Raw genomic sequence first — 24,722 nt, 5'->3', positions numbered from 1 at the left:
CCTGAAGCTGTTGTCAGTCAGTACACATTGGAATTTGAACACCCATGCTGCCCTTAGGAAGCAAACAGAAATTGCAGCTCCAGCTTCCCGTGGGTCTTGATAACAGCTTTGACATTTTCTAATGGTCTGGCTGTGCTGCTTTCCAATGTTCTTTTCTTTCTCTGGCTTTGAAGGGGGCCACATCAAGGAATTTAGGCCAAGGGTGACAATGTGTCTCTGAGCAACTGCAAGGCCCCTGTAAAAACTCCGCAGGGGTCCTGTTTTTTGTAACGCTTTGCAGGCTAGCCGCACCCAGGAGCTGCCAGGCAGTGAAATGGGTGGTAGGCTAGCTTAGTGCATGTGCACAGTAGGGCCTGCCAGATGGTGACACACTGCCCTCCCCTAGAGCTTCCAATAAGCCTCCCCCTGCCACAAGTCTTTCAGCCGGGAGGTTTGGGGCTGGGAAATAGAGGGGTGGTTTGGCTGAGGAGACAGGCCTGGTCAGCCTTTCCTCTCTCACCCTCCCATGCTCCCTACTGTTCCAAAACCCCTCTCCTGCCCCTTCCCCATGCCCATGATCAGGGAACTGATTTTTCACTTGAAAACCAAGGTCATCCCATTTACTACTATTTATATTGCAGTAGTGCCAAGCAGCTGCAGTCAGGGTCCCATCGTTCTAGCAAAACCTGATCCCTGTGCCTGCTGCTGAACAGAACCCAGGGCTCTGGAATCTCAGTTTAATGCTTTATCCACTAGGCAAAACTCTCTCCCCTAAACAGTGAAAATACCACCACTTTTAGTAGGTAATCTCGTGTCCTCTAAATGTGCCCCAAAGTCTCCCCACACATCTGCTCCCTCTCTACTTCGTTAGAAGGCCACCTTTAGTGGTCATTTCTTACGGCTTTCAGTGTTTTCAATCTACCACATTGTCCAGAGAGGCAAAATCCTCTCCCTGCCCCCTTTGGGTCTATGACACTGCAAACACCACAGCCTGAAAATCATGCCTTGGAGCTTCCCGAATCACAAAAGCCCATTGATCAAAGATCTTCTTTGTGCTATGTTAAGGAGACCTGCCTTAATACACTCAACTTTATTCTCTTCAGGTCATGGGCCTGAGCTGCACAACTTGGATACAGACATTGCAATTGCTTTTCAATTCAAATACAAAACATAGGAAACCCTCTTGGGATAGAGCAGTAGGGATGTTTTTGTGCTCAAATTATTCCCATTGGATGCAGAGATACTATGTGGTGATGACCATATAGAGAAATTGTGAGGGAGAAAGCCAAGATGAGTCCTAAACACTTTAGTGAAACAGTTACAGACTTTCAGCAGTTCTGCACTTTCAGATTTCTCTATTCTGCACATTTCCTTCCTAATTTGAAATACAGATCTGGAAAGCTGGAACAATGCCTGACTATTGGATTTCACTGACCTGCCTTTTTTTATTTTATTTTTTTTTAAACCTACCCTCTTTTCATCATGAATGAACCTCCCTCAGGTCACTTAAATATGGAAACATCAACAAAAGTATAAGTGGAATTCTCAATGTCAAGTCTTTAAAGAGAGCCCCATAGACTTCTGATAGTCTGATTTGAATTAATGTGAAGCCTGGCAGTTCTCTGGCTCTAACCAGGCTTATTTTTTTGCTTAACACAGCATGAAAATTGTGCCTGGGAACTTCCAGAACTACAAAAAAGTACTCAATAAAAGACCTCATTTGTCCTCCTTTATGAAGGAGATCAGCTGCATTACAAAAAAAAAAAAAAAAATCCAAGCGTATTCTTTTCAGAGCTAGGCCCAAGCTGACAAGTTTGGATGCAGATCAGAACACACCTAAAAATGCAGAGATACTTGAATTAGACCAAGTGCTGCTGTTATCATTTATCTCTGGCATTAAAACTTGTAGCCTTTGCTTCACAGTAAGTACAGGAGGAGACAAACAGTGCTAATGGTAAGGATGCACATAATTTACATACCTTGAAAATATTGTATTTCATATCACTAATTTCAACAGTCTTACTGCCTTGGCTGTCTAGTTCTGTTTTATTGGTCATCAGAGTCTTAAACCTGAGAAAATGGAGACAGAAGTTTGTTTAATAGATTCCTGCATTTTTGCCACTCTGCATCATCTTTGCTTGGATTAGTCGTCAGTAAGCAAAGGGGAACTGGAGAATCTTGGTCCTAGTGTATTTGCATTTATACTTTATATTTTCCAAAACAATCAATATGTTTCCACCATCTTTAACAGCAACTAAACTGTAAACTCCCCAGGACTGAATTCACTCCCATGTTACTGCAGCTTTAAGGTGCTCTAATTGCACTGAAATCAGTGGCGTTAGATTCACATAAAACTGGAGTGACACAGAGCTGAATCAAATCCCGAGAACTGTACACTGCATTAATATTAATTTTAAAAGCAAATAACTGATCCTATAATAGAATCAACTGAACAATATCTCCATGGGAGGAGCAAGGACAAAATATATTGGGGATTCAGAGTATTTTGTTTAAAAAAAACAAACAAACAAACACCACCACCAGGATACACAGTGCTAAGGAGCCACATTCTTTACCTCCCTCACTCCCCTTTGCTCCTGGGGTGCCAAAGAGGACAGAATCTGGCCTTAACACTTTTGCTGAGGACTTCCCTGGGGTGAGGCTGGCTCCTACACTGTCCTTCCCTCAGCCTTGAATGCAGTGGGGGGTGAGAGGCATGGAGGGGTGGAAAGAAGTGGCCAGAGCAAGCTGCGCTCCAGCTACGCTCAGCTGTTGAACAGTTCCTTAGAAAACATTAACCACTAGTACATATCAGAGCAGCCCCCTTGTTGTTCTAACCTGCATTGGGACTGGGTAGAAAATCAGGCCTTACCCCACTCTCTAATGGTCTGAGCGTAGGCAAAGAATCTGTCTCTAAAAGTTTTGTGGCTTGGGCATGTAAACTCAAGTGAGTAGCCTTTACTCATGCCAGTAGCCCCCTTGAGACTATTGGTGATTAAGGGCTGCTCATCTGAGTAAGGGATTATGGGCCCCTGTCCTCCATTACTAATCTTCGTTTAACATAAATAACACAGCGGCAGTTACTCAGTGTAGTTCATGGAGGCTGACTCACCTGTTGGAAGCAGTAACCAGCAGGACTTTGTGTGCATAAAACAGCTTTCCTTCCACTAGAAAAGTTACATCAGACATTTCTTTATTGTTTAGAAAGTGAGGATCTGTTGGAAAAAAGGATGGGGGGGGGGTTTAAAACGCTGCAGCACGGCAAAGAGAAAAAGCAAAACCACTGTGGAAACTGAGATAAAGCTGAGTATCTCACCAAGCCGGGCCGGCAACGTCTTTTGTATTTCAGGAATGTTGGGTATAGGACTGCTGCCGTAGCAGTGGGTGAAGATGGCTGCAAGCTGCTGGTTGATAGAATCATTCTGTAAGGAAGAAGGAATTTATATCATTAGTGCTTAAAAGTAGGCTCCACAGGCTGTAATAATTTGCTTGCTGCTTTATAATAAGAATCTTCCCTTGCTGCTTTTAAGGATGACTCTATTTATAAGGGCTCTGTGCAGAGGGGCTAACTCAAGACCTATGCAGAGGGGTGAATTTCACCACAAAAATATTCTCAGCGAGTTTATGGCACACATCTGTCAAAGAAAAATAATTAATTTAAAAGAGCTCAATCCTTACACAGCAAAGCTCCCCCAACTTCTACACAACAAAGTCCACAGCATGGCTTATCATCAGGAAACTCTGTTCCTAATGTATCCGTTTGTTGCTCGGTCCTACACTATTTTAAAGTTCAAATTTTGCATTAGTTTTTAAGCAGCCACTCCTGCTCCCTGCTATCTCCAGGGAGAGTCTACAACGATATAGGACTTGATCTTACTCCCACTGAAATCAATGCAAAAACTACCATTGAATTCAATGGAAGCGTGGTCAGGCCAACTTTCAAAAGAAAGAAAGAAAAAAGATTGCTATTCACTAACAGCTAATAATATTGTTCAGAAAATTCCACGAAGGTAGATGACATGCTACTGACAGCCTGAGTTCCCCAGTACTTTGCAGGTAATCCCTTTCACTACTGTAAATGCACTCAGTTCCAGAAGCCAATCACGACAGTGGGGTTTATAACAAGGATTTCCATTTCCATTAAAATGAGCATCTTTGACATGGAGGAAGCAAGTATTTGATCCCTTCTGTCTTGATCCCTGGTAGTGCAATATTACATGAGCTTGGGTAAACACAGCCATGGCTGTCTGTACATCCATAATTCATTGGGACCCTGACACAGGTTTACATTGCTTCTAGTACAAACACTAACCAAATAATTGTGAAACTCCTGCCTGAAAGGATTTGAACTTCATATTGTTAAAAAATGAATGATTACTTTGCTGGTCTTGAGGATATCAAACATTAGCTGCAGCCCTTCGTTAACCAGCTCTTCATTATAGTCCTCCTCCTTAATAGTCACAAACTCTCTTAAGAGGTTCTGCACGACGGAATAGCGAGACTGGTAGAAGGTTGTCCGTAATGACTCAATCCACACATGAAGCTTCCACGGGATTCCTGTAACCAGACACAAGGGAAAGTGAGGGGCTGAAATAGCAGGCAAGAGGGTATTTCTTCTCTTGTTGTAATCATCATCATCAGCATTTAAGTGGCTCTTTTTATTTTGAAAGTGCTCTACACTTTACGCAACTGTACCACTATCCCCATTTTAAAAGTGAGAAAACTGAGTCACAGGAAAGTGAAGTGACTTGCCCATGGTCACAGAGAAAATTAGTGTCAGGACTAAAGATTAGAACTCAGGAGTTCCTGGTTCTTGCCAAGCCTGCTACCCTTTTAACCTTCATTTCATGCACTGTTTTTCTCCGCAAGCATAGTGAAGCAATCTAAATTCTGCAGATTGGCTATTCCCTATGCTGTAATGGTGCAGCTAATCTTATATAAACCCACTGTGATTGCTATAATTCAGTATTGCGGCTCGCTTGTTCTGATGAGCTATCTTATCTAGACATGCACATTTCAAAGTCTTCAGTCGACTACTTACAGGTGTAAGAATAGGTGCACTCTGGGTCCTCAAATCCTATGCCTGGGCAGTGGCTGTGTCTGGTTTTGAGAGCTCAACTTGAAACACTTCAGAGGGGCCTGAGTTTTCAGATGTGCTGAGCACAGACTGACTTTAAATGCAGTGGAGTGAAGGGCTCAGCTGCTCTGATCCTCAGGTCCCAGGCTGTTCCAGAAATTGGGGCATCCTAAATCAGTGGGTCCTTTAGAATATGCAGCTGAGTGATCAGTAAACAGTTTGATGTCATTTTCTATTTAAATTAGAGACTACCCTAAGCTCCCATCAATGTGTGTCAGGTCTGAATTTGATGGTGCAGGCCCTTCTCCTAGTGACCTGTAATCCCCGCTCTCACAGAGATAGGTTATTAGGTTCTAGCTACTTCGAACCTGCCTTACCGAGTACCCTGAGCTCCATGGTGATGTCCACGTAGCCATGCTCAGCACTGTAATACATAGCCTCCTGCAGGGCCTTCATCCTGGTTTTACACAGCCTGACCTGCCCCTCGTTGGAGCTGTCCTGGCTGGAGGTGTCACTCTCTACTCCCTCAGCTAAAATCTCCTCCAGCGAGAGAACATCTCCCTTCGACTGCTGGGGCTGGGTCAGGAGCTTGCGTAGCACGTTTCTGCAGAGGAAAAAGAAGAGGAATTGCTCTTCAATAAATGAAAGGCCCACAAACCAGACAGGCCAGGCAGGGTGATTTGGGCCCAGAAGTCCTGGAAGCCTGACTTAGTGACTCATTTCTTTCCAGAGATGAACCCTTCCTCGAGCGGTGCTGGAACAATTTTTATAGTGGGGGTGCTGAGAGCCAGTGAACCAAACTGTAAACCCTGTATATAATGGAAACCACTTCAAGCCAGGGCATACTGCAGCACCCCCTGGCCCCCTAGTTTCAGCACAGGGGGAGGGATAGCTTAGTGGTTTGAGCATTGGTCTGCTAAACCCAGGGTTGTGAGTTCAGCCCTTGAGGGGGACCACTTAGGGATCTGGGGCAAAAATCAGTATTTGGTCCTGCTAGTGAAGGCAGGGGGCTGGACTCGATGAGCTTTCGGGGTCCCTTCCAGTTCTATGAGATAGGTATATCTCCATATATTATTATTATTTTTATTACCTATGCCTTCCTCCTCCCCTCAGAAATGAAGTTGGTTCCTCTAATGATTGGGTCTTTAAACATTATTATGGCAGTTTAGTCAGGACTGGTTTCATCAAATCCCACGAGTGTTTACTTTGTGTGGCTGGCAGACCAGCAATCACTAGCAATGGCTTGCCTCTATCTAACACCCGAGGGTCTCCTTTAGAATGCCTGGGTCCTTGGTTTTCCTACAGATGTGAGAAGCCTTAAGGGACAGATGTTGGCTATCCAAGACAATCAAGGCAACATAAGATGTTGTGCTGAATTGCCACTAGCTGGCGCTCTCAGTGCATAAAGAACTGGATTTTACCCTTTCTGCATGAATTGATACTACATAATCTCATGCCTTCTGATCACCCTCCCACAAAAATCATCCAGAAATAGGAAGCTTAACTTCATTATTTGCACAGTCAGAACATGTTATAGAAAGAGGACTCTTACTGTGGCACAATTAACCCATGCTTTACCATAAGACATTGCACAATCAAGGATGTTAACACTGAAAAGATAAGGTGCAACATTTCACATGCTCTTGGGTCATGGAAAGTAGCACTAGGAAAATGTTTGCCAGTAAAACTACATCACTATAGTTCTTTGGGAGCCAAGCCTTAATGCAGACGTGCTGCACCAATATAAAGTGGGGTTTACATTGTTGTGATTCAATCTGGTAAATTACCAGCATGTGCTGCATTGATCTAAGCCCAGTTGTACACTGCTGCAGTACATCTAGGTTAAGGGTTTGGAATTGGTATAACTATATCAATGTGGTTACACCAATGCTAATTTCTCTGATGGAGACTGGGCTAGAATGATTTCCGGATCAGTTTACAGATAATAAAATGTTGTTTCTAAATACCAACCCTGCAAACACCGCCTGGGATGGAAGAGCCAAGCTGTTTTTTTTCCTGATTCACACATCATCTGTATTAAAGTTTCTGCAGACCTAATTCTGCCTCAGGTTACACCTCGGCAACCCCATTGCCATTAAATTCTGCCTCCAGTATACACATGCAACCCACATCTTCGGAATTGTGCCCTGCGGTTGGAACTTAACAATTCTGATGTTGCTTCCTGACCCAGAAACAAATCCAGCTCCTTCTCTCCTAGCTGTGGTGGCTCTGTAGTGCTACTAACAGGTGTGAAAAAAGCAGAAGAAACTTATTTGCTGACTTTAGTGACTAAAATATAGATCTGCAAACCCAGAGGGATTGCATCTGTTGAATAAGAAGGTGCCAGTTTTACACAGTTATTTTGGGAATAGAACCACTTAAAGTGATAATTACTTTCTAATGCATCCCTTCAAAAGTAAATGCAGGGTCTGGCCACACTAGAGTCAGAATAATGCTAGCAACTCTACTGCATTAAAACATGGCTATAGCCAGGAGGGTTCTAGCAACACTTCCTAGACCGGTGTGGATAGGGATTTTTGGTCTGGGAACTGTAGTGTAAAGCCACGCTACAGCCTGTGTGCGATGGGGGTAGCCTACAACATTGTTCTCAGGCAAGAGACCTCAGTGAACCTGTACAACAATTGTATGTGAATCCCCGCACTGAGAGGGTCTTCATTTTAAGGCTGAGCTTGAACAGAGGTTTACCTGTGCCCATGTGCGGCTGAGTGACTAAAGCAGTTCATGTCTTCGTGAAGCGATGAGGACATCCCATTGACTTCCAGCATACTCAGGAGGGGGTCTGCGCCCCTGCTCAGTAACAAACTGACCAGCTCGTAGTTCCCTAAGAATGGGCAGAAAAGTAACAATAATTCCGTTTTCCAGCATCCTTTAAAAGGCATAGAGTACTTGTCCTGGACACTTCTAGAACACCCCACAAGCGTTAAATTAGGCCTCACAACACCCCTGAGAGGGAGACAAATATTACCACCCCCATTTTACAGATGGAGGAAACAGACACAAAGAGGCTAGGTTGCCCAGTGCCACACAACTAGTTAGAGGCACAGCTCAGAAGAGAACCCAGGAGTTCTGGCACCCAGTCCTGTAGTCTATTTAAAGCACAGGCACATCTTTATATATAAATGGGGGGGAGGAGGGGAGAAAGAGGTATATTTTACTATTTTTTTTAAAAAGTTACATTTCCCTCATGTGTTTCAACATCTTGAAGTCAAACTACACTACAAGCAGATGTACATGTATCTGGCTTCAAAATGGCCAGATTCTCAGCTGTCAGCTCCTGCTGAGTGTAGCTAAAATGGGGTCCAAAAGAGAATCTGGGGGCTGCTCTAAACTGTGCTAGCTGGCTATGGCCCCCGCAAGGGGTCATCTTGCAGCCGTGGATAACTGGAACAACATGCATTCCAGCCACCCTCCACCCCACTGCCAGAGGCTGCAGGGAGTGGTGGTGGGAGAGCCAGCTACAACAGCTTTGGGGACGACCTTCTGCTCCCTTTATGCCATTGGGATGGCACAAAAAGAACAAACCAGAGAATCCATCCCGTAATAATCAAGCTTCAAATGATGGAGAAAGAACAGAGGGAAACCAAAATAGTAGGCTGCAGGTGATGGAGAAGAATAATGATCTTTGGGCTGGCACAGGTAAGTCCTTACATGCCATGTAAACCCCTGATGTGGCACCTGCTTGGAGAATAGGCCCAAAATTTTGTTTCTTTTTTAAACAAATGAGATAAAACACAGATCTTTGTACAACCTCAGATGTTTTTTCCCAGTGTGACTCGGGCTGATGTACTAGTCTGACAGCCGTGGAGGCTGTTCAGCTCCAGGAGAGGCAGAGGATGGACAGTGGCAGCCTAACTTTCCCAACGCTGCCCCATGCATGCTCTAAGAGTGAAAGCACACTGCAGTCCCACTCAGCACTTGGCTTTCCTGCTGAGGCTGTTGGCAGGAAGTGATAATTAGTGGCAGTGGTAAATGTGGACTGAGCTGATTCAAAGCAGCACATTTCAGGTTGGTCACCAAACAGCAGATGGTAACAGCTCTCAGATACTGCTAACCTGGGCTAGGCTTCCACTAGTGATTTAGGCATAAAAAAAGTACTATATCCCATTATCTAACCCCTGAAGCTACCTAGTCCTCCACCAGTTTGAAATTTTCATTATATCTTTCATTGTTAATTGGCTTAAAGTACAAGGCAAAGTAAATCCCAACTCATGTAACTAAAATCTAAACATCTGACCCATAGCTATACTTCTGCCATAGTTTTCCCGTGATCTTGGGAGCAAGAACGTAAGCGTCTTTGACTCACCTGCTGCTGAAGCCAGTTGAAGTGGGGTCTCAGCATAGTTGTCCTCACCGCTGTTAACGGCGGAGCCCTCAACATGGGCACCAGCATCCAAGAGCAGCTGCAAAAGACCAATCAGAGACAAGAAGTTCAGAACAGAGCAATTCAGAAAGACACAACAGAAGAGCCTGTGTGTTGGAAGGGAAACCCATTAGGTCCATAGCAAAGGGTGAAAAACACAAAGGGAGCTCAGCAAAAACTAAAGGAAAAATATCCATCGCAAGGCACACTCACCTCTCACATGCATCTGTTTGGTGCTTGAGTCTGGGACTGAAGCCTAGGGACTCATGGCTAACATCTCTTTAGGGATTTATTTATTTCTTCTCTCTTTACTGTACTTTTTTTTGTTTGTTTGTTATAGTCAGTCTAGTTCTGGTGGAAGGTATCAGGTGGACAGGAGACTAAAGGCTGCTATTTATTGTATCCCAATGGGCACATTTTCATCTGTTCTCCAGATTCAAAAGGGTTAGATGCTTCTACAGTGTGGGAAGTCCCTGCCATTTGGTTACATGCTGTGCAGGAAGCAGACAAGATGGCTAACAGAATTTGCCACAACAGGCCGAACTGCTCTGCCAGAACCTCAGGCCCTGCAGATTCTGGATGAGGAGACTGTGTCTTTACTTTGGCCAGGAGTTCACCAGCCCAAACCCTGGGGGAACTCTTTGCAGGCGGACTGGCGCTAACCCAGCAGTAACTGGCCATGAAGGAGTGGGGACAATATCCTTTTCAAACATTTGTTGTAGCAAAAAGTATCAAAGTCACATTGACACCATCATGCAGAGCGGGGTCAACTGGCTGGAAATGGAGGTTACTTAGCTGTAACTGGAAGTTCTTTGAGATGTGTGGCCCCTAGCTGCATTTGACACGTGGTGCACATGCGTGTAAATTCTAACAAGCATTGGCCTGCACAGGCGCAGTCATTCACCTTGGGCTCCAGACTGAGGACATAGGAGGCAGTGTGGTCCGATGCCTCTCCAGTTCCTCCTCGTACCGCAAATCTAGTAAGATCCAAAGCAGAGGGGATGGAGGGCAGATAGGGACCACGCATCTCAAAGAATTTCCAGTTGCTGGTAAGTAACCTCCATTTCTTTTTTGAGTGCTGGTCCCTATCTGTATTCCACATGTGGGTGATTGACAAGCAGTACTCAGACTGGAGTGGGGGTGCAAGACAGATGCTTGAATTATTGCAGTTCCCACTACTGGGTCTGCACTGGAGGCTTAAACTAGCGTGTAGTGTTTAGTGAAGGTGTGAATGGAATTCCAGATAGCAGCCTGCATATGTCCAGTAATGGTATTTCGTGCACTGATGCTGCAGAGGCAGTTTGTGCTCTGGTGGAGTATGCCCTTACCCCGTCAGGTGGAGAGATGTGCACTAATTGGTAGCACGTGATGATGCACCCAGAAATCCATTTAGACATCCTGTGAGAGGGTGTAGCTTGTCCTTACAAACTTTAAGCTATGGCAAGAAACAGCCTAGGAGACTTTCTGATAGATTTAGTCCTCGGCAGATAGAACGCCAAGGTGCATCTGACGTTGAGGGAAGGCAGTTTCCTCTCCTCAACCGAGGTATGGGGTTTTGGGGGAAAAAAACAGATAGGTGGATAGCTTGGTTGACATGAAAATCTGAAATAACCTTGGGGAGGAATTTAGGATGCTCATGAGCTTTACGGGTTCATGGCAGAAAAGAGCAACAGATGCTGCACTTTGCAGCAACATGCATCTCACCCAAACAGTAGAGACAGTGTTGGTGATCATCACTCATGGTGAAGGAGTGAGGGCAGGAGACACAGTTCTTGAATGCTGGGACTCTGGGCATAGTGCCAGACCGTGGAGAGGGAGTCCCCATTATAGGGAGGGAAAGCCTAACTATACCAAAAGCTCTAACTATGCTAAAATAAACTATTTACAAATGTACTTAGAGAAGAAGGATAAAAGCTGGAGAAATCGGTGGACACAGGGATTCTGACGCAGGCCATGTGGCGGTAAGAAGGAACTGGAGAGGTGATGGCCTGCACCTGGCTCTTATGCCCTTGGTCTTAAGCATGAGGTGAACTACTGTGCAAGTGCAGGCCAATGGACACTACTTGTTAGAATTGCCAGACTCGGGCACGTGGTGCACATGCAGACCCACATGGGAAATACATATAGGGAGCGGCACTTGAAGAACCACCCTTCATTTATAAGAATAACAAAGCAGATTTGAACATTCATATTTCCAGGCAGGGGCAGACACCACATTGACCATACATAGCCACAGAAGGCAGCTAGTTGGGATTCTTCCTTCTGGGATAACCACTGTTCCGCTACTGGACAGAGTCAGAATCATAAGCCTTATACTGCTGGTAGTTGTCATAAGCTATATGTCATAAGCCTTATACTGCTGGTAGTTGATGGAGAGTCTCCTTTTAATTCATATGGCAAGAACCTGTGCTTTTGGGGCAGGAGGATCTGGGTTCTATTCATGCTGGTGCTACAGCATGCATTTCTGAGAAGCCATAGTATGCAGCACAATGACAATCATTGAGCCCTAGGTGGTCACCAATTTATTACGTCACTTGCCTCAGCACAGACTGGAAGCATGATTGTGCCTGGTAATTTCACATGTACGTTTTCAGCATAATATTGCTGGTGGAGGACAATGATTTTTTCTACTAACTAATTTATTTCTCCCTTGATGGAGAAGCTAGATCTGGCAAATCCAGTCATGGATATCAAGAAAGAGGCAATTCCACTGGGCTTCACTACGTTCAGAGAAAGCGGAGATAGGACTCTTTCAGTGATGATCATTGTAGGGAAGGTTTTGACATTAGATTTGGAAGTTTAAAACATCTAAGTGAATAAACACTCGCTGCAGGCAACATAATACAGCCCAGAGGAGCAGAAGGCTAAGTTCAGTCTAAGGAGCCTTGTTGATGTAATTCTCAGCACTGTCTCCTGAGAGCATCACATGTATTATCTCACATGTAAATTAAAATTGTACAACCTTTGAAATGCCAAAGAGTGCACTGGCAACTTGCCAAGGACATGAAGGATGGATCTAATTTGCATTAACATTTGCATACATTTGTAAAACCAAATACGAACCCCCCCCCACATTAGCTTATAGTTGTGTCTTCCTTGAGAGCTGAATAGAAATTGCTTATTGCCTCACCAGCAGCGGAAAACCTCCTGTGGATCACTTTTGAACTCACCGTGAAGTTAGAGAGAGAGGGTGGGTACATTGGAGGGCTCCACAAGGCACCCATGGCATCCAATTCTGCATGCCCTCTGTGTGAATTCAGCAGAAAGGCTAGCAATGAGCATGCACAGAGCTTGCAGGAAGGGAATCCAAATGTACCTAGTGAGCAAAGGAGTGGCTGGAAGTAGCAGCACTCCCACTGATGATACATTCAGAACCTATTCTAGGAGAGTCACGGCTTTTAGGGCTGGAACATGCAACTTGCAGGGCATGTAAAGGGAGCACAGGGTGCTCTGCTTCTCTCAGGAGCAGGCTTTTAAGAAGGAATGGACCGGCAACTCGATTTTTGCACCTATAACAAGTATTCAGGCCATAGCTAATATTTTCAAGAAACATGCTGCCAAAGCACTGTGCCCATACTTTCACACACTCCCCTGAAAGCACCAGTTCACCAGACACCATAGTTAGTGGCTGATCCACATTGTTCTGAGTCCAGAAAAACATAAGAAATTAATATAAAAATAGTAATTAGAAAAAAGAATCAGAATTTGTAGGATGTTTCATTGTCAAAGCCTTTCCAGAGCTTAACGAATCAACCCCCAAAGCACTCTGAAAAGGCAAGTCACGTTCCCCTCATTTTACAGGTACATGGATAATCAGTGATTTAAAAAAAAAAAAACTTGTAGACCACAGCCACAAAGGGAACCCGGGTCTGAGCTGGTTTTAAAAGCTAGGAGGTCCTGGCTCTCTTTTTAGGCTCTCCTATTTTAAGGATTCGTGACAACTGTGTCTCCCTCCCCTTTGCTTACCTGAACTACGGAGATGTGTCCATGTAGAACAGCAAAGGTGAGCGCAGTCCAGTGCCGGCTGTCGGGATGGACTGAGGGGTATCGGGGATTGCTGCCAGGAACCTGGGAACACGAAAAGCTCAGTTATTGACCATTGCAGTCTCTGTCTCTCTCCCATATTCTTCGGACTCTACTGTAACTGGCATTTCCCTGGGGAATAACAACCCCTGGTAGTGACAGACTGACACCATTCAGAGAGTGCTGCCAGTGCTAATCCTAGGCTTCTCTAATGTGCCTATTGATTTCCCTTAGTGGCTGCTCTTTCCAAAAGGAGACCTTATTTGCTCCCTATGTCAACCATTATTTCAGCCACCAAGTGCTCCAAGGGGCTTTGGACTTTATTTCTCCCAAAACCTTGAAACAATGAGCTCTGAAAGGAAGGCCCTTCCGTGGGTCTGGTGTACAAACTCCACAAGCTGGAGCTTTTGGTTGCCAGGAGAGATTTCATAACCGATCCTGCTTATTTACAAGTCAAAGATGAGCAGTTTTCCTGGGTTTGGCCCTTACTTACTGGTATATCCAAATTTGCTCCAGCATCAATCAGCATCTGGACCATGGCTTCATCTCCAGCAGCACAGGCGTACATTAGTGGGGTCATACCCTTCAGGAAGAAAAGTCAGCAACAGTTAGCCTTTATCTACATGTCTAACATCAGAGAATCCATCTGCCAAAGGGGCCGATGGGACTGGTTCTGCACTGTATGTATATATGTATATGTGCAGTGTGTGATGTACAATGTGTGCGCATGTGCATGGGGGATGCATATGCGTTTGTGATTTCTGCGTGCTGTGAGGGAAATCAAGACATTAAAATAGGAATGTGACGTGTCCTACATCGAATAAATAGCAGATGAGCTAGCAATAATTTTAAATGGGTTATTTAAAATCCTAATCTTTGCATTGAGTCATGTTTTAGAGGCAGCCCCTTTCCTAAGGCTGCAGGAAAGGAACAGAGCTCCTTGCATCCTCCTTGGCCAGGGGAACTTAAGCAGAAATTAGAAGAAACAAACACAGAGGTGTTTACTTGGCAAACACGATCTCCATTGGTAAAACAATATTTGTTAAAGCATTTCAGCACTGACAGAACATTTCTACCCATAAATCTCTCTCTCTTGCTTTCTCTCTGTTTAAACAATGACCAGCCAGAGATTACTCATGAGCTAGACTGGCCCTATTTACAAACAAATCACTCCAAAAATAGCCAAGCCCAGGATGCTAATGGCCAAAATGCTTTCATGATGAAATAAATTAAAGCTCACATCTCAGGTTTTTTCACTTTTCATTCTCTGGGCTTTTTAAACTTTATTTGACTGAATTTTTCACAGGGGGCATCTCTGCACTAATCAAACAATAATCCAGCCTCATCCCCACACAAAGGGGCCTGAATCAAACCCTGGCTCCAAATGCCAGGTGCGGAGTTTGGATCCCACACATGCTGCTCAAGCTTCTCTCGGAAAAGGCCAGAATCTGAATGCCCCCAAATCTGGGACAGTTCTGATCTGGAGCTGGAACTGCCGTCTCTGGGAATGCTTGGAGCTTGGGTTTGGCTTTGATGCAGGCCCATTACAAGGGTAGGAAATTCAGCTGTGGATTCAGAGTTAGAGCTGTGGTTTAAGTTCTGGGCCATCTCTATTTGTAACTAGAGCCCTGCCAAACTCAGGCGTTCAATTCTAAGAGGTTTGTACAACCCCATCTTTCCAGTTGATTCATGGGGGTTTTGCACTCCCCTCCCCACAATTTTTAATCTGTATTTCAGGTTCAGATAAAAACCAAGAACTCAAAAGGAAACTCACCCCAAACCTCTGAGTTTTATTTTTTCCCCACAAAACCATATGAAACCAATGAGTAACGAATGGCATCCATTGGAAACCATAAATCAGCCCAAGACCTTGCCCCAAGCTCAAACCTCAGTAACCCTACTCTGAGTATTGGGGCTATGACTAGAGCTGGGTCTGAACAAACAATTTCAAAATCTGAACCTGGTTCTGAATGGTGGAGCCAGCGGCTGTCTCACTTCCATCTGATTGGGTGGCCTTTACCAGGAAAGTTTTGTCCAGCTCTGCTTGCCACGAGTGGGGCAGTCACACCTGCCTGTAATGACTCAGATTCCTGCCTACTGTGTAGCATTTTAAGAATGATTCCCTTTAGCCAGGGTAAGTCTAATATGAATATATCAGCTGGGCTGGCTAGCTGTCCCTCTGGTTAGTACTCCACCCTGCTGTCCAATAGACCTGGGTTCTGTTTCCAGGCCTTAAGTCAGTTTTCCGTAGGCAGGCTGGCTCTGGTACATCCCATTACAGAAACAGGTGCCAGCTGCAAAGTTCAGATCTGGATCCAGATCCCACATATGGTAGAGTTGACATCTAGGGTTTTGATTTAACCCCATCTTTAGTTGGTAATGCAGCAGAGGAAGCATGCTCAGCCCCTAGGACTCTGAGAGAAGAGAAGAAGGGTCTCGCATTGTTTCAGTGATACAAGTGGCTAATCACAGAACAGCAATGTCTCCCTAGACATCCTCCTCCAAGCCTCGTTAGTCAATAAGATGCCAGGATGCTGGGCTGTAAATTTGGGAGCGGTGTCCTCTGTTGAGGACGCACAAAGTAAGCACCAGTACAGCGATACTTAACACTAGTTCAATGAAATCCTCCAATAGGATTGGCTACAATATGACATCAATTGGGTGATAACGAGACTATGCTATCAACTGTTTACAAAGTCTTAAACCTCTTAACTTGTGCTGTCAGCAAAACCCATCAAAGTGCAGAGTTTGCCTGAAAAACAACCCCCCACCCTCTGTCTGGCTGAAGGGAAAAAAACCCTCAGTCAAGAGCAATGGGCTCTGGGCTGTGATTTCTTTGGTGTGAGGATAAATAAATCAGCAGGTCACCGAACAAAGCATCAGAGGCAAAAAATATCAAAGATCTGTTTTGAAAGAACAAAAGTCCTCTGGGCTTTATATCCTGAAACCACAAAAATGTGAGGGGGAAAAAAATCCCAAGTGGCAGATTTTCATGAAACAAAACAGACTGGAGCCATCTGTATTGTTTTAAAAGTGGTGCTAGTCTTCCTCCAAGGTGCCCCACAAATGTGTGCTGTTGCCCCTATGTAAATCAGGTCATTGTTCATCTAATAACTCACCTGTGCACAACCACCTTGCATGGACAATGCCTGTAAACAAGCAATTTTATTTTTGTTGTTGAAGCAATAGGTCTATGTGCATTTGTGAAGGTGGGTCTATTTAAATATAGTCTACAAGCCTGCAATAATATGCAGCACTATAGATATCTCAAAGTAATATTTTAATTCAAAGTAAATTCAGTGCAAGGAAAGGTGCCCTGTACGGAAGTCCACGGTTAATCATTGGGACAGAGTCAGCATGGGCAATTCCAGGCTATTTGGCTCATGTGCCTCAACTCAGATCTGAAGAGACCACTTCAGAAGTGAAAGGGTAGAGAAGTCATCTGCCTGTTGAGTTCTCTGTAGAGAGTTCAAACTGGGGCTTTTTGCATATCCACTGGGAACTGGGCTAAGAGTAGGGTGACCAGATGTACCGATTTTATTGGGACAGTCCTGATATTTTCTTACATAGGCTCCTATTACCTCCCACACCCTGTCCCAATTTTTCACACTTGCTATCTGGTCACCCTAGCTAACAGCAGCATCTAACTCACTTCATACAGGTCACCCAAAAGCCATCAGATTGTAACACCTTTTGGTCACTCACTGACCTAGCCTGAATTTCAACTGAAGAACTAGAGGTGACAGCCACTGGCAGCAAGCATGTAGGGATCTTAATTTTGCAAACATTTAGGTGCAAGACAAAATCTAGCTTTCCTATTCTATATCCTGAATACTAATCTATCCCCCATTTCTGCCAGAGACATGCCATAAAGTATTCCAGGGAATGAAGGGGCTCAGCAAGCGATGTAGAAACAATTCTCTTAAAGAGTTCACAGGCTAACCCAAGCTAGAACTTGAGAAAAGCTCAGCTAGATAAAAATACCTGAGTCATCATGCATTGATTTGCCTCTATAGAAAATATTTAATTTGCTCATGCAGGGAAACTGTCTCAGGGTCTTCTCATATACCTGATCATCCATTGTGTTAACCCCATCAGGTCCCAGCGCCTCTATAGCTTGGTTGATCAGATCAGTCCTTCCACAATTTAACATTCGGAAACCCAGGTCCTGCTGGAATTTTTCAGTAGCAGCCTTAGCGTCCAGTCTTCGGAAGGAGCTAAAACAGCATTCAGGCCTGTTGAGGACAAAGGCCAAAAAGTGCAGAAATCATTTCAGGAGGGTTTGTGTTTTAAATTAGCAATTAGTTATAGTACTGCTTCTCCACATGGCTTTACGCTCCATTCTTGGATTTTTCCATTTTGCCTGCAGAAATGTTTATTTGTTATATAATTGTAATGCATCAAATGTATATGAAATCGTATTCAGAGAACAAGAGGGAGAAGAACTCTGTTGAAATAAAAATTACAAATATAGTTCCATGATTAAATAATCATTATGGATCTACATAAGAGCCTGGCTATTATTCCCAAATAAGATTTTGCTTCTCAAGATTTTGCCTTTTATCACCTTACTCCCACATTTTTTCATCCCTGCATTATAATGAAGATTGTCCATATCCTCTTTTGGGTGGCAGACCATTCTCAGATCCACCCCAATAAAATCAAACTTACTCCTGGGACCTATATTTATATTAGGCTCCTATCCTCCCATTCTCATCCTCTTGACAGCTACCAAGCTATCTGCTTCTAAACAAGATAAAGGAGTCTGGAGATTATTGCAAGTCTCCAAACTTATCTTTTGAGAGACATCTGAATTCCAAGCCTGGGAGCCTCTCTTGTGCACTGAAGAAACATCACCAGGTTGTAGGCATTTCCTATCTCAACTGGACCTTGACATGGTCACCCACATTGTGTGATTTCATTTGCTGCCTTTTCACTGGCAGCGTGTCCTGACACGGGCTCTTGCGCAAACTTCCAGCTACTGCAGTATTTGGCTGCCAACTTCCTTTGAAAAATTAGACAACCTCAACATATTTTAACCTCTTTTGAAAGTTTGCGTGGGCTGCCAGAGAAGTAATGCATTTATGGTTTTACTTAGAAGGCTGTGCATGAAACTTACTCAGGGCCTCAAACTTATCTGGTAACTTTTCATGCTCTTGTCTTTGCAGGCGGAAGACAAATGGCAGCCAGATGCCACAACAGACTTGTCCAGTTAGCAAAGTCCTTCACCTGTCTAGTGGCTGGCCTGACTGTACATGGGAGTCCAGCACAACACCACAGCCAAAACTCAAATGAGGACTTTCGTGATCTACAAGCATGAGGAACACTAGGTGAGAGTCCAATGTGAGCCTCTATCCAGTGGAGCTAAGTAGGAAGATTGTTTTGGTTTAAGACTAGATACCTTCAAGAGGTTGCCCAAGGCCACACAGAATGGCTTCTTGCGCTAATACACTGCAAGAGGTTGCCCGTTTAGTTCTTACTAAGATCTTGCCTACACTAGGTGAAAACGTGTTACAACACCCACTTGGTTGGAACACCTTGTGCTTGTATTGCCTGTACAAAGCCTTGCAACAGCATTTTTCAGCGACCCCTGTCATTTTACAAGCGTTGGTTTGCAGTGCCTGGGACAAGGCCTTCAGCTCAGGCCCAGATGAACAGGTGCCACCTACAATGGTGTTTCTCCCCATTGTGGACAGAAAACCACACTGCAGCTATGACTAGATGGGTTCAGTGAGTCCTAACTTCACCCCACAATGCAGAGACTTACACTTGAAAATCACCTCAAATCTCCTGCCCCTAGCAAGTGGGACAGGTGCTTCACAGGTTATGCAAGTGTCCACGGGCTATCCAGAGAGGTGGCAACTCTGCCCAGGGCAGAACACCATCCTTCAGAAAGGAGCTAATGTCTAAGTATTTCCTAGGAAAAATTCAGTAGGAAGGTAACATTATAATCTTGGGATTTTGTTATTGTGAGAGATTTTTCATATATTAGAGCTTGTAGTTATTAGGGCAGTTCAGTGAAAAGGTATGTATGGAGGAGTGGGCTCTCTGAATCATCAGTCACTGGACAAAGATGAGCGCAGTAGACAGGCCAATAGCTACTGCCAGAGGTAAGGTAACAGGCGAAGGACCAATGACCACTGCTAGAGGCCATAAGTGGATAAACAGTCAATTCTGGAGGTAGGGTAAGTGATTAGATGGACAAGCAGACCACGCTTCTATGATAAATGTTTTTATGATACTATATTCCTATGTTCCCCTGAGAACAATTAGCTTCTGTCAACTTGAAGTCTAGTGGATTTCAGAAAATGAGCGAAATGTATTTTCAAGTGCCGTACTGGCCTTTGAGCTGCGACCTTACTCTGCTAATTTGTTTGGCTCTACAATCACATTGTCCTAGTTTCAAAGTAAGTGCTGTGTGCAAAACAAGGAGAAACTCATTAACCAACACCACGGAAATAGTGAAACTGACTACACACAGAGTGCTGTCAAATACACCAAGTGAGCCATCTAGAAAAATAGAGAAATACCTTTGGCTCTCATCTCTCTGTTACAGTGATCTTAGCTATGACTTGAAACACTAGGTGACGATATCTCAGACAGCCGGGTGGTTTTTAAGTTGATGGTGTCCATTTAAGCAGGTACAGTCAGGGTGAGGAGTGACGATGTTTATAGATCACTTTGAAATAATACATGGAGAGCACTGGATTGAAAATCTTATAGTCACTGTCTCACAAACAAACAGGTGTGGAGAACTATTTGTCTAAGGAATCTTTATCAGAAGATATATATATATACAGTTTCAGGACAGAGGTCATTATAACAACAGCACTTTTGCCCTTCTCCACTGCCTTTCATCCACAAATCCCCTCCAAGTGACAGAATCCTTCTGCGAGGTGGGAATTATCATCGTACTTTGAGGGACAGAGCAGTTGTGATTTGCCTAAGGTCACGCATTGAGCCAGAGGTACAGCTGGGAATAGAACCCAAGAGTCCTGACTCCCTGCCACTTGCTCTAATCACTAGACAACTGCTTCCTGTAAGTGACACAGTCATGTCACTGGCCTTAGAATAGTGACACCTCCCTCTTTTCAACATTTTTTCCCATGCAGCATAGACAATGTTCCCAGCTCCAAAAACCCCATCATGGGGAATACTTAGGGCCTTTGGGATAACAGCTTATAAAAGAAGGGTCAGAACAAACAGCTTATGAAGCTCAATTCTGACTTACGATTTCTGCCCTCTGCTGCAAACATGATGTGCATTATTTGATGCAAAGGCTGACTGGTTGCATAGAAAGATTTATGTATGTCATGTATATCCTTGGAGAGGTTTGGTGAAAGGTGGGAGAAAATATATGGATGTGGGAAGGAAAAGCACCTGGTTTTTCTTACAGATTTTTTCTTTTCCCCTGTAATCAGAACATGGATAGAAACCTTCATCAGACTCCTTCCAAGAGCCAGTTTTGAAACTCCCCTCTCAACAATCAGAATACAGAATTGAATTCCTGTATATTCCACATGTTGTGGCTGAATCCCTGTCCTCTTTCCTCCCCCTCACCCCATTCATTCATATGAGTATCTAGATTGCCTGGGTTTCTAAAGGTGGCTTTGTTTGGTAATGACAATGGCCCTGTAAGGCTTTTAACCTGAAGTTTATCGGTATGTACGCTCAGCCTTAATTCTACCTTAGCAAAGTTTTTGTCTAGGAATTTCCCTTTAATTTATATCAATACACTTCTGAAACGGAACCTGAAAAACCCTTTCCTCTTTTTTCTACATGTAACCTAGAAATTAAGGAGCCATTTGTGTTTTATATACAATCTCTCTCTACTGGATTTACAAAACCTGTGGAGATTAAAACAGCACAGGATACCTTTGAAGTGTGAAGTCTCAGACTGTGTTTTGAACAGTTCATTCAATCTAGAGGAAAGATTGAAAAAAGAACTACGAAACTAAGATTGAAAGGAGAACTCCTGAAACTAGCAAGAGAGCATGCTGATAGCTTGCCCTTCTGCAGTACCATCTGAGAACCTCAGAGCCTTTTACATTGTTTATTTCAGCTTTGCATCACCTTTTGAGGGTGGTAAATATTGAGGCACAGGAAAGTTAAGTAACTTCTCCTACGCCACACAGAAAATCAGTAGAAAAGCTAAGAATAGAACTCAGAAATCCTGACTAAAAACCCCTTGCTGCAACCATTAGATCAACCTCCCTCCTTCACATAAAAGACCTAAAAGTAACGGTACATTTTTCCCTTACAAAGTATGTTACAAATATCATTTATTATTATTTATGTGTCCACCGCAAAGTCATCATTAATTAAATGCAATGGGATTAATTTAAGGAGGAAAAATTCACTTTGCACTAATGGGTACATTTCTGGCTGGGGAACCACAAAACAGTTGCACAATACCAAAATCAGTGCTAACACCAGTAAACTTAGCAGAACATAGACAATGAATGAAACACAAATGAATACTAGCAGCCCCAGCTTACTGTAAAATTATGAGCAATCTATGTGTACAGGAAAGCTCTCTTTAAGTCTAAGACTTTAGATTTAGGCTCTTCACCAGGGTATTTAAAGAGACAAAGAATGATCTTGTGGTTAACACTGGGGCCTGGGAATCAGTCTCCCTATATTCTCAGCCTGTCTCAGCTGCAGACTGTGTGCATGACAGAGGGCAAGTCACAATCTCTCTGTGCCTGATCTGTAAAATCAGGCTAAAACTTCCTTAGCCCACAGGAGTGCTGTGAGGCTAAATTCAGTGATGTTTATAAAGTGTATTGAGATCATCCTCCAATGAAAGGTGATACAGAAGGGCAAAGTGCTATGATTATTATAACTGACTGTAAAGATAAGCCCACATACTTCAGCTGCCGTGGTTCGCAATCCAGTCCTGGTAAGAGCAGCCTGGCCGTCTGCCTGATATCATCACTGTCCACAGTTAAACTGCGCCGATGCTCAGCGTAGGTGATAGCCACTCGCATCCACTCCATCAGCGGGGGCAGAAGCATGAAGGGCCTGTGCAGAGAGTGAAGAGACCCGTTACAGTCAATGCTGGTTTGTTATCTTGTACAGTGAGATAAAATGTACTCCACAGTTTCCTAGACATGAATGTTGGGACGCGGGCCAGAAGGCTCCCTGTTTTATCTCTTGATAAAACTCCTCCTGCAAAAGCGAAGTCTGCCTCTTTAGCTGAGTGCAGCTGACTGATAGTTCAACAGGTAAAAAAAACTGGATTTGGGATGAGAGTTTTGACAGCTCAGCCCTGATTATCTGAACTTCAGTTTACCCCAGACGGAGTCATGTTGAGATATGTGACAGTGTGTGAGACTGAGTGAACAAAGAATGTTGCCTCCTGGTAACTGGGCCGCAGAAGGTTAAGGGGCCTGCTACTGCTCCTAGCTACCGATGGGCTCTTTTAGCTCAAGTGGTTGAGGCTTGTGGTTTTGGAGCTGAAGGGTTTGTCCTAGCTCCTCATGTGTGAGTGATTTATATAATAAATGCACTGTTGTCTCTAGAGAGACAAGGTGGGTGAGGCAATATCTTTTATTGGACCAACTTCTGTTGGTGAGAGAGATATTACCTCACCTACCTTCAGGGCCGTCCTTACCCATACGCAAATTACGCAGCTGTGTAGGGCATCAGGAAATTTGGGGCACCAAATTTCCTGGTGCCCTGCGCAGCTGCGTGCTGCTCCAGCCCCTGCTCCGGCTCTTCCCCAAGCCCCCGTCCTCCTATGCCCAGCCCTGTCCCTTCCCCGCCTCTTCCCGCCCCTGCTCCGCCCCAGCCCACCACCACCCCCGTGAGCTCGGCAGCATGGCCGGGCCTGCACTCACCGGCGGCAGGAATTGCAGACCTGGCCCCTGCCGTGCCGCCGGTGAGTGCTGGGGCGTGGTTCCCCCTTGCCCCCCAAGCCAGCCCCTCCCCCACGGAGGACTGGGGCCCACTCCCCCTCAGAGGCCTGCCCCTCCGCGTGGGGGGGGGGCTGCGTAGGGCCCCAGAATAGCTAGGGACGGCCCTGCCTACCTTGTCTCTCTAATAGCCTGGGATTGACATGGCTATAATAACTCTATTGTCTCTAGCACATGGGCTTTGTTACAATGATCTGACCATCCATTATGACATTGAAAATATCCTTGACTATTCAATTAACCAAACTTACTCAAGGCTCCCCCTTGACATTCGGTTAATCCATGTTTTGTGCTGTTAATATCAATGGCTTTTCTCACTCTACATTCCTTGCACACAGAGATCAGGTCTCCATTTTTACACATTTGGCCCTCTAGGTCTCTACAGAACTGTTAGAGCTATGTGTCAGGTATGTTTTTCCACAGACAAACAGCAAACACTCACTAGGCTTCTGTCCCATTCCAGAATGTGTGGGATTCCCTCCTCTCGTGATGTGACGCCAAGGTCAGTCACAAAGTCACCAGCAGACCTTGAATTTGAAGGGCTTGTGGGATAAAAAAAGTTTCCTGATCTGAGCAGAATTTTCAAAGGCTTTAAATCTCACTCCTGAGCAGGAGGTAGGTCACCTAGTGACCAAGAGGGAATGACTTCAGATTGTAAAAAAGCTGATCTAGTAAAGGGTTTGTTCTCCACTTGCTGGCTGCTCTTCTAATTTTAGTTGCTTTGCTCTTGTCCCACTTACCTACTTGTCCCACTTACCTACTTGGTCCACATTAGGCCCTAGAAACCAAGTCTGTGAGGCAGAATTACCACATGTGTAGCCAGTCTGTCTCCTTTGAAGCATGGGTGTTCCTTGGTACGCAAGAGGAATATCACTACAGCACAGAGGTCCAATGGGAATAGGGTTAAAAGGGAGCTGTCTGCATAGCTAGGAAACAATAGTGGCCTGATTTACAAAGGTTCTGAGTACCTGCAGCTCCCCTGGAAGTCAGCAGCTCAGCACCTTTGAAACTAAGACAAGCGCCTAAATGTAGGAACAAACTGCCCAAACCATTGCAGTCTCTGTTGAAATGACCCTCCTGCCAGCCTTGTGCCCTCAGTAGGGTTGCTTATTTCATTGCAATAACTTTATGCCAAACTACAGTGTTCTCTTCCCCCTTCCCCTAAACCCCAACACTCCATATTACTATGCAAGTCAGGGGGAATCGCAATCTCTTCAGGTGAGTGACCAAAGATTTCAGCTCCTATTTAGCTGTGAAAGCTTTACATGTCCATGGGACTTCTGCCCTGGGAATGGATTTCCTTTTATTCCCCCTTTTACACAATTATTTCCTTTCTTCATAGCTC

The 24,722-nt window shown here is 44.5% G+C and overlaps 1 protein-coding gene across 2 annotated transcripts in view; it reads right to left on the bottom strand.

Moving 5' to 3' along the window:
* ABTB2 (ankyrin repeat and BTB domain containing 2) overlaps nt 1-24,722 on the bottom strand; it is a 200,827-nt gene that overhangs the window by 2,714 nt on the left and 173,391 nt on the right. For both annotated transcript variants that reach the window (XM_065403267.1, XM_065403266.1), the window contains 11 exons: nt 22,332-22,484; nt 17,530-17,695; nt 13,954-14,043; nt 13,404-13,505; nt 9,381-9,477; nt 7,763-7,898; nt 5,434-5,660; nt 4,358-4,536; nt 3,296-3,401; nt 3,092-3,194; nt 1,959-2,049 (listed from right to left, as the gene is read on the bottom strand). In XM_065403267.1, coding sequence (XP_065259339.1) covers nt 1,959-2,049; nt 3,092-3,194; nt 3,296-3,401; nt 4,358-4,536; nt 5,434-5,660; nt 7,763-7,898; nt 9,381-9,477; nt 13,404-13,505; nt 13,954-14,043; nt 17,530-17,695; nt 22,332-22,484 — 1,450 coding nt within the window. The remainder of the gene's footprint in view (nt 1-1,958; nt 2,050-3,091; nt 3,195-3,295; nt 3,402-4,357; nt 4,537-5,433; nt 5,661-7,762; nt 7,899-9,380; nt 9,478-13,403; nt 13,506-13,953; nt 14,044-17,529; nt 17,696-22,331; nt 22,485-24,722) is intronic.

The sequence above is a fragment of the Emys orbicularis genome, chromosome 4 (assembly GCF_028017835.1).
Source record: "Emys orbicularis isolate rEmyOrb1 chromosome 4, rEmyOrb1.hap1, whole genome shotgun sequence".
Lineage (NCBI taxonomy): Eukaryota > Metazoa > Chordata > Testudines > Emydidae > Emys > Emys orbicularis.
The sequence above is the reverse complement of the archived record's forward strand: the minus strand, read 5'-3'. Positions and strand labels throughout refer to the sequence as shown.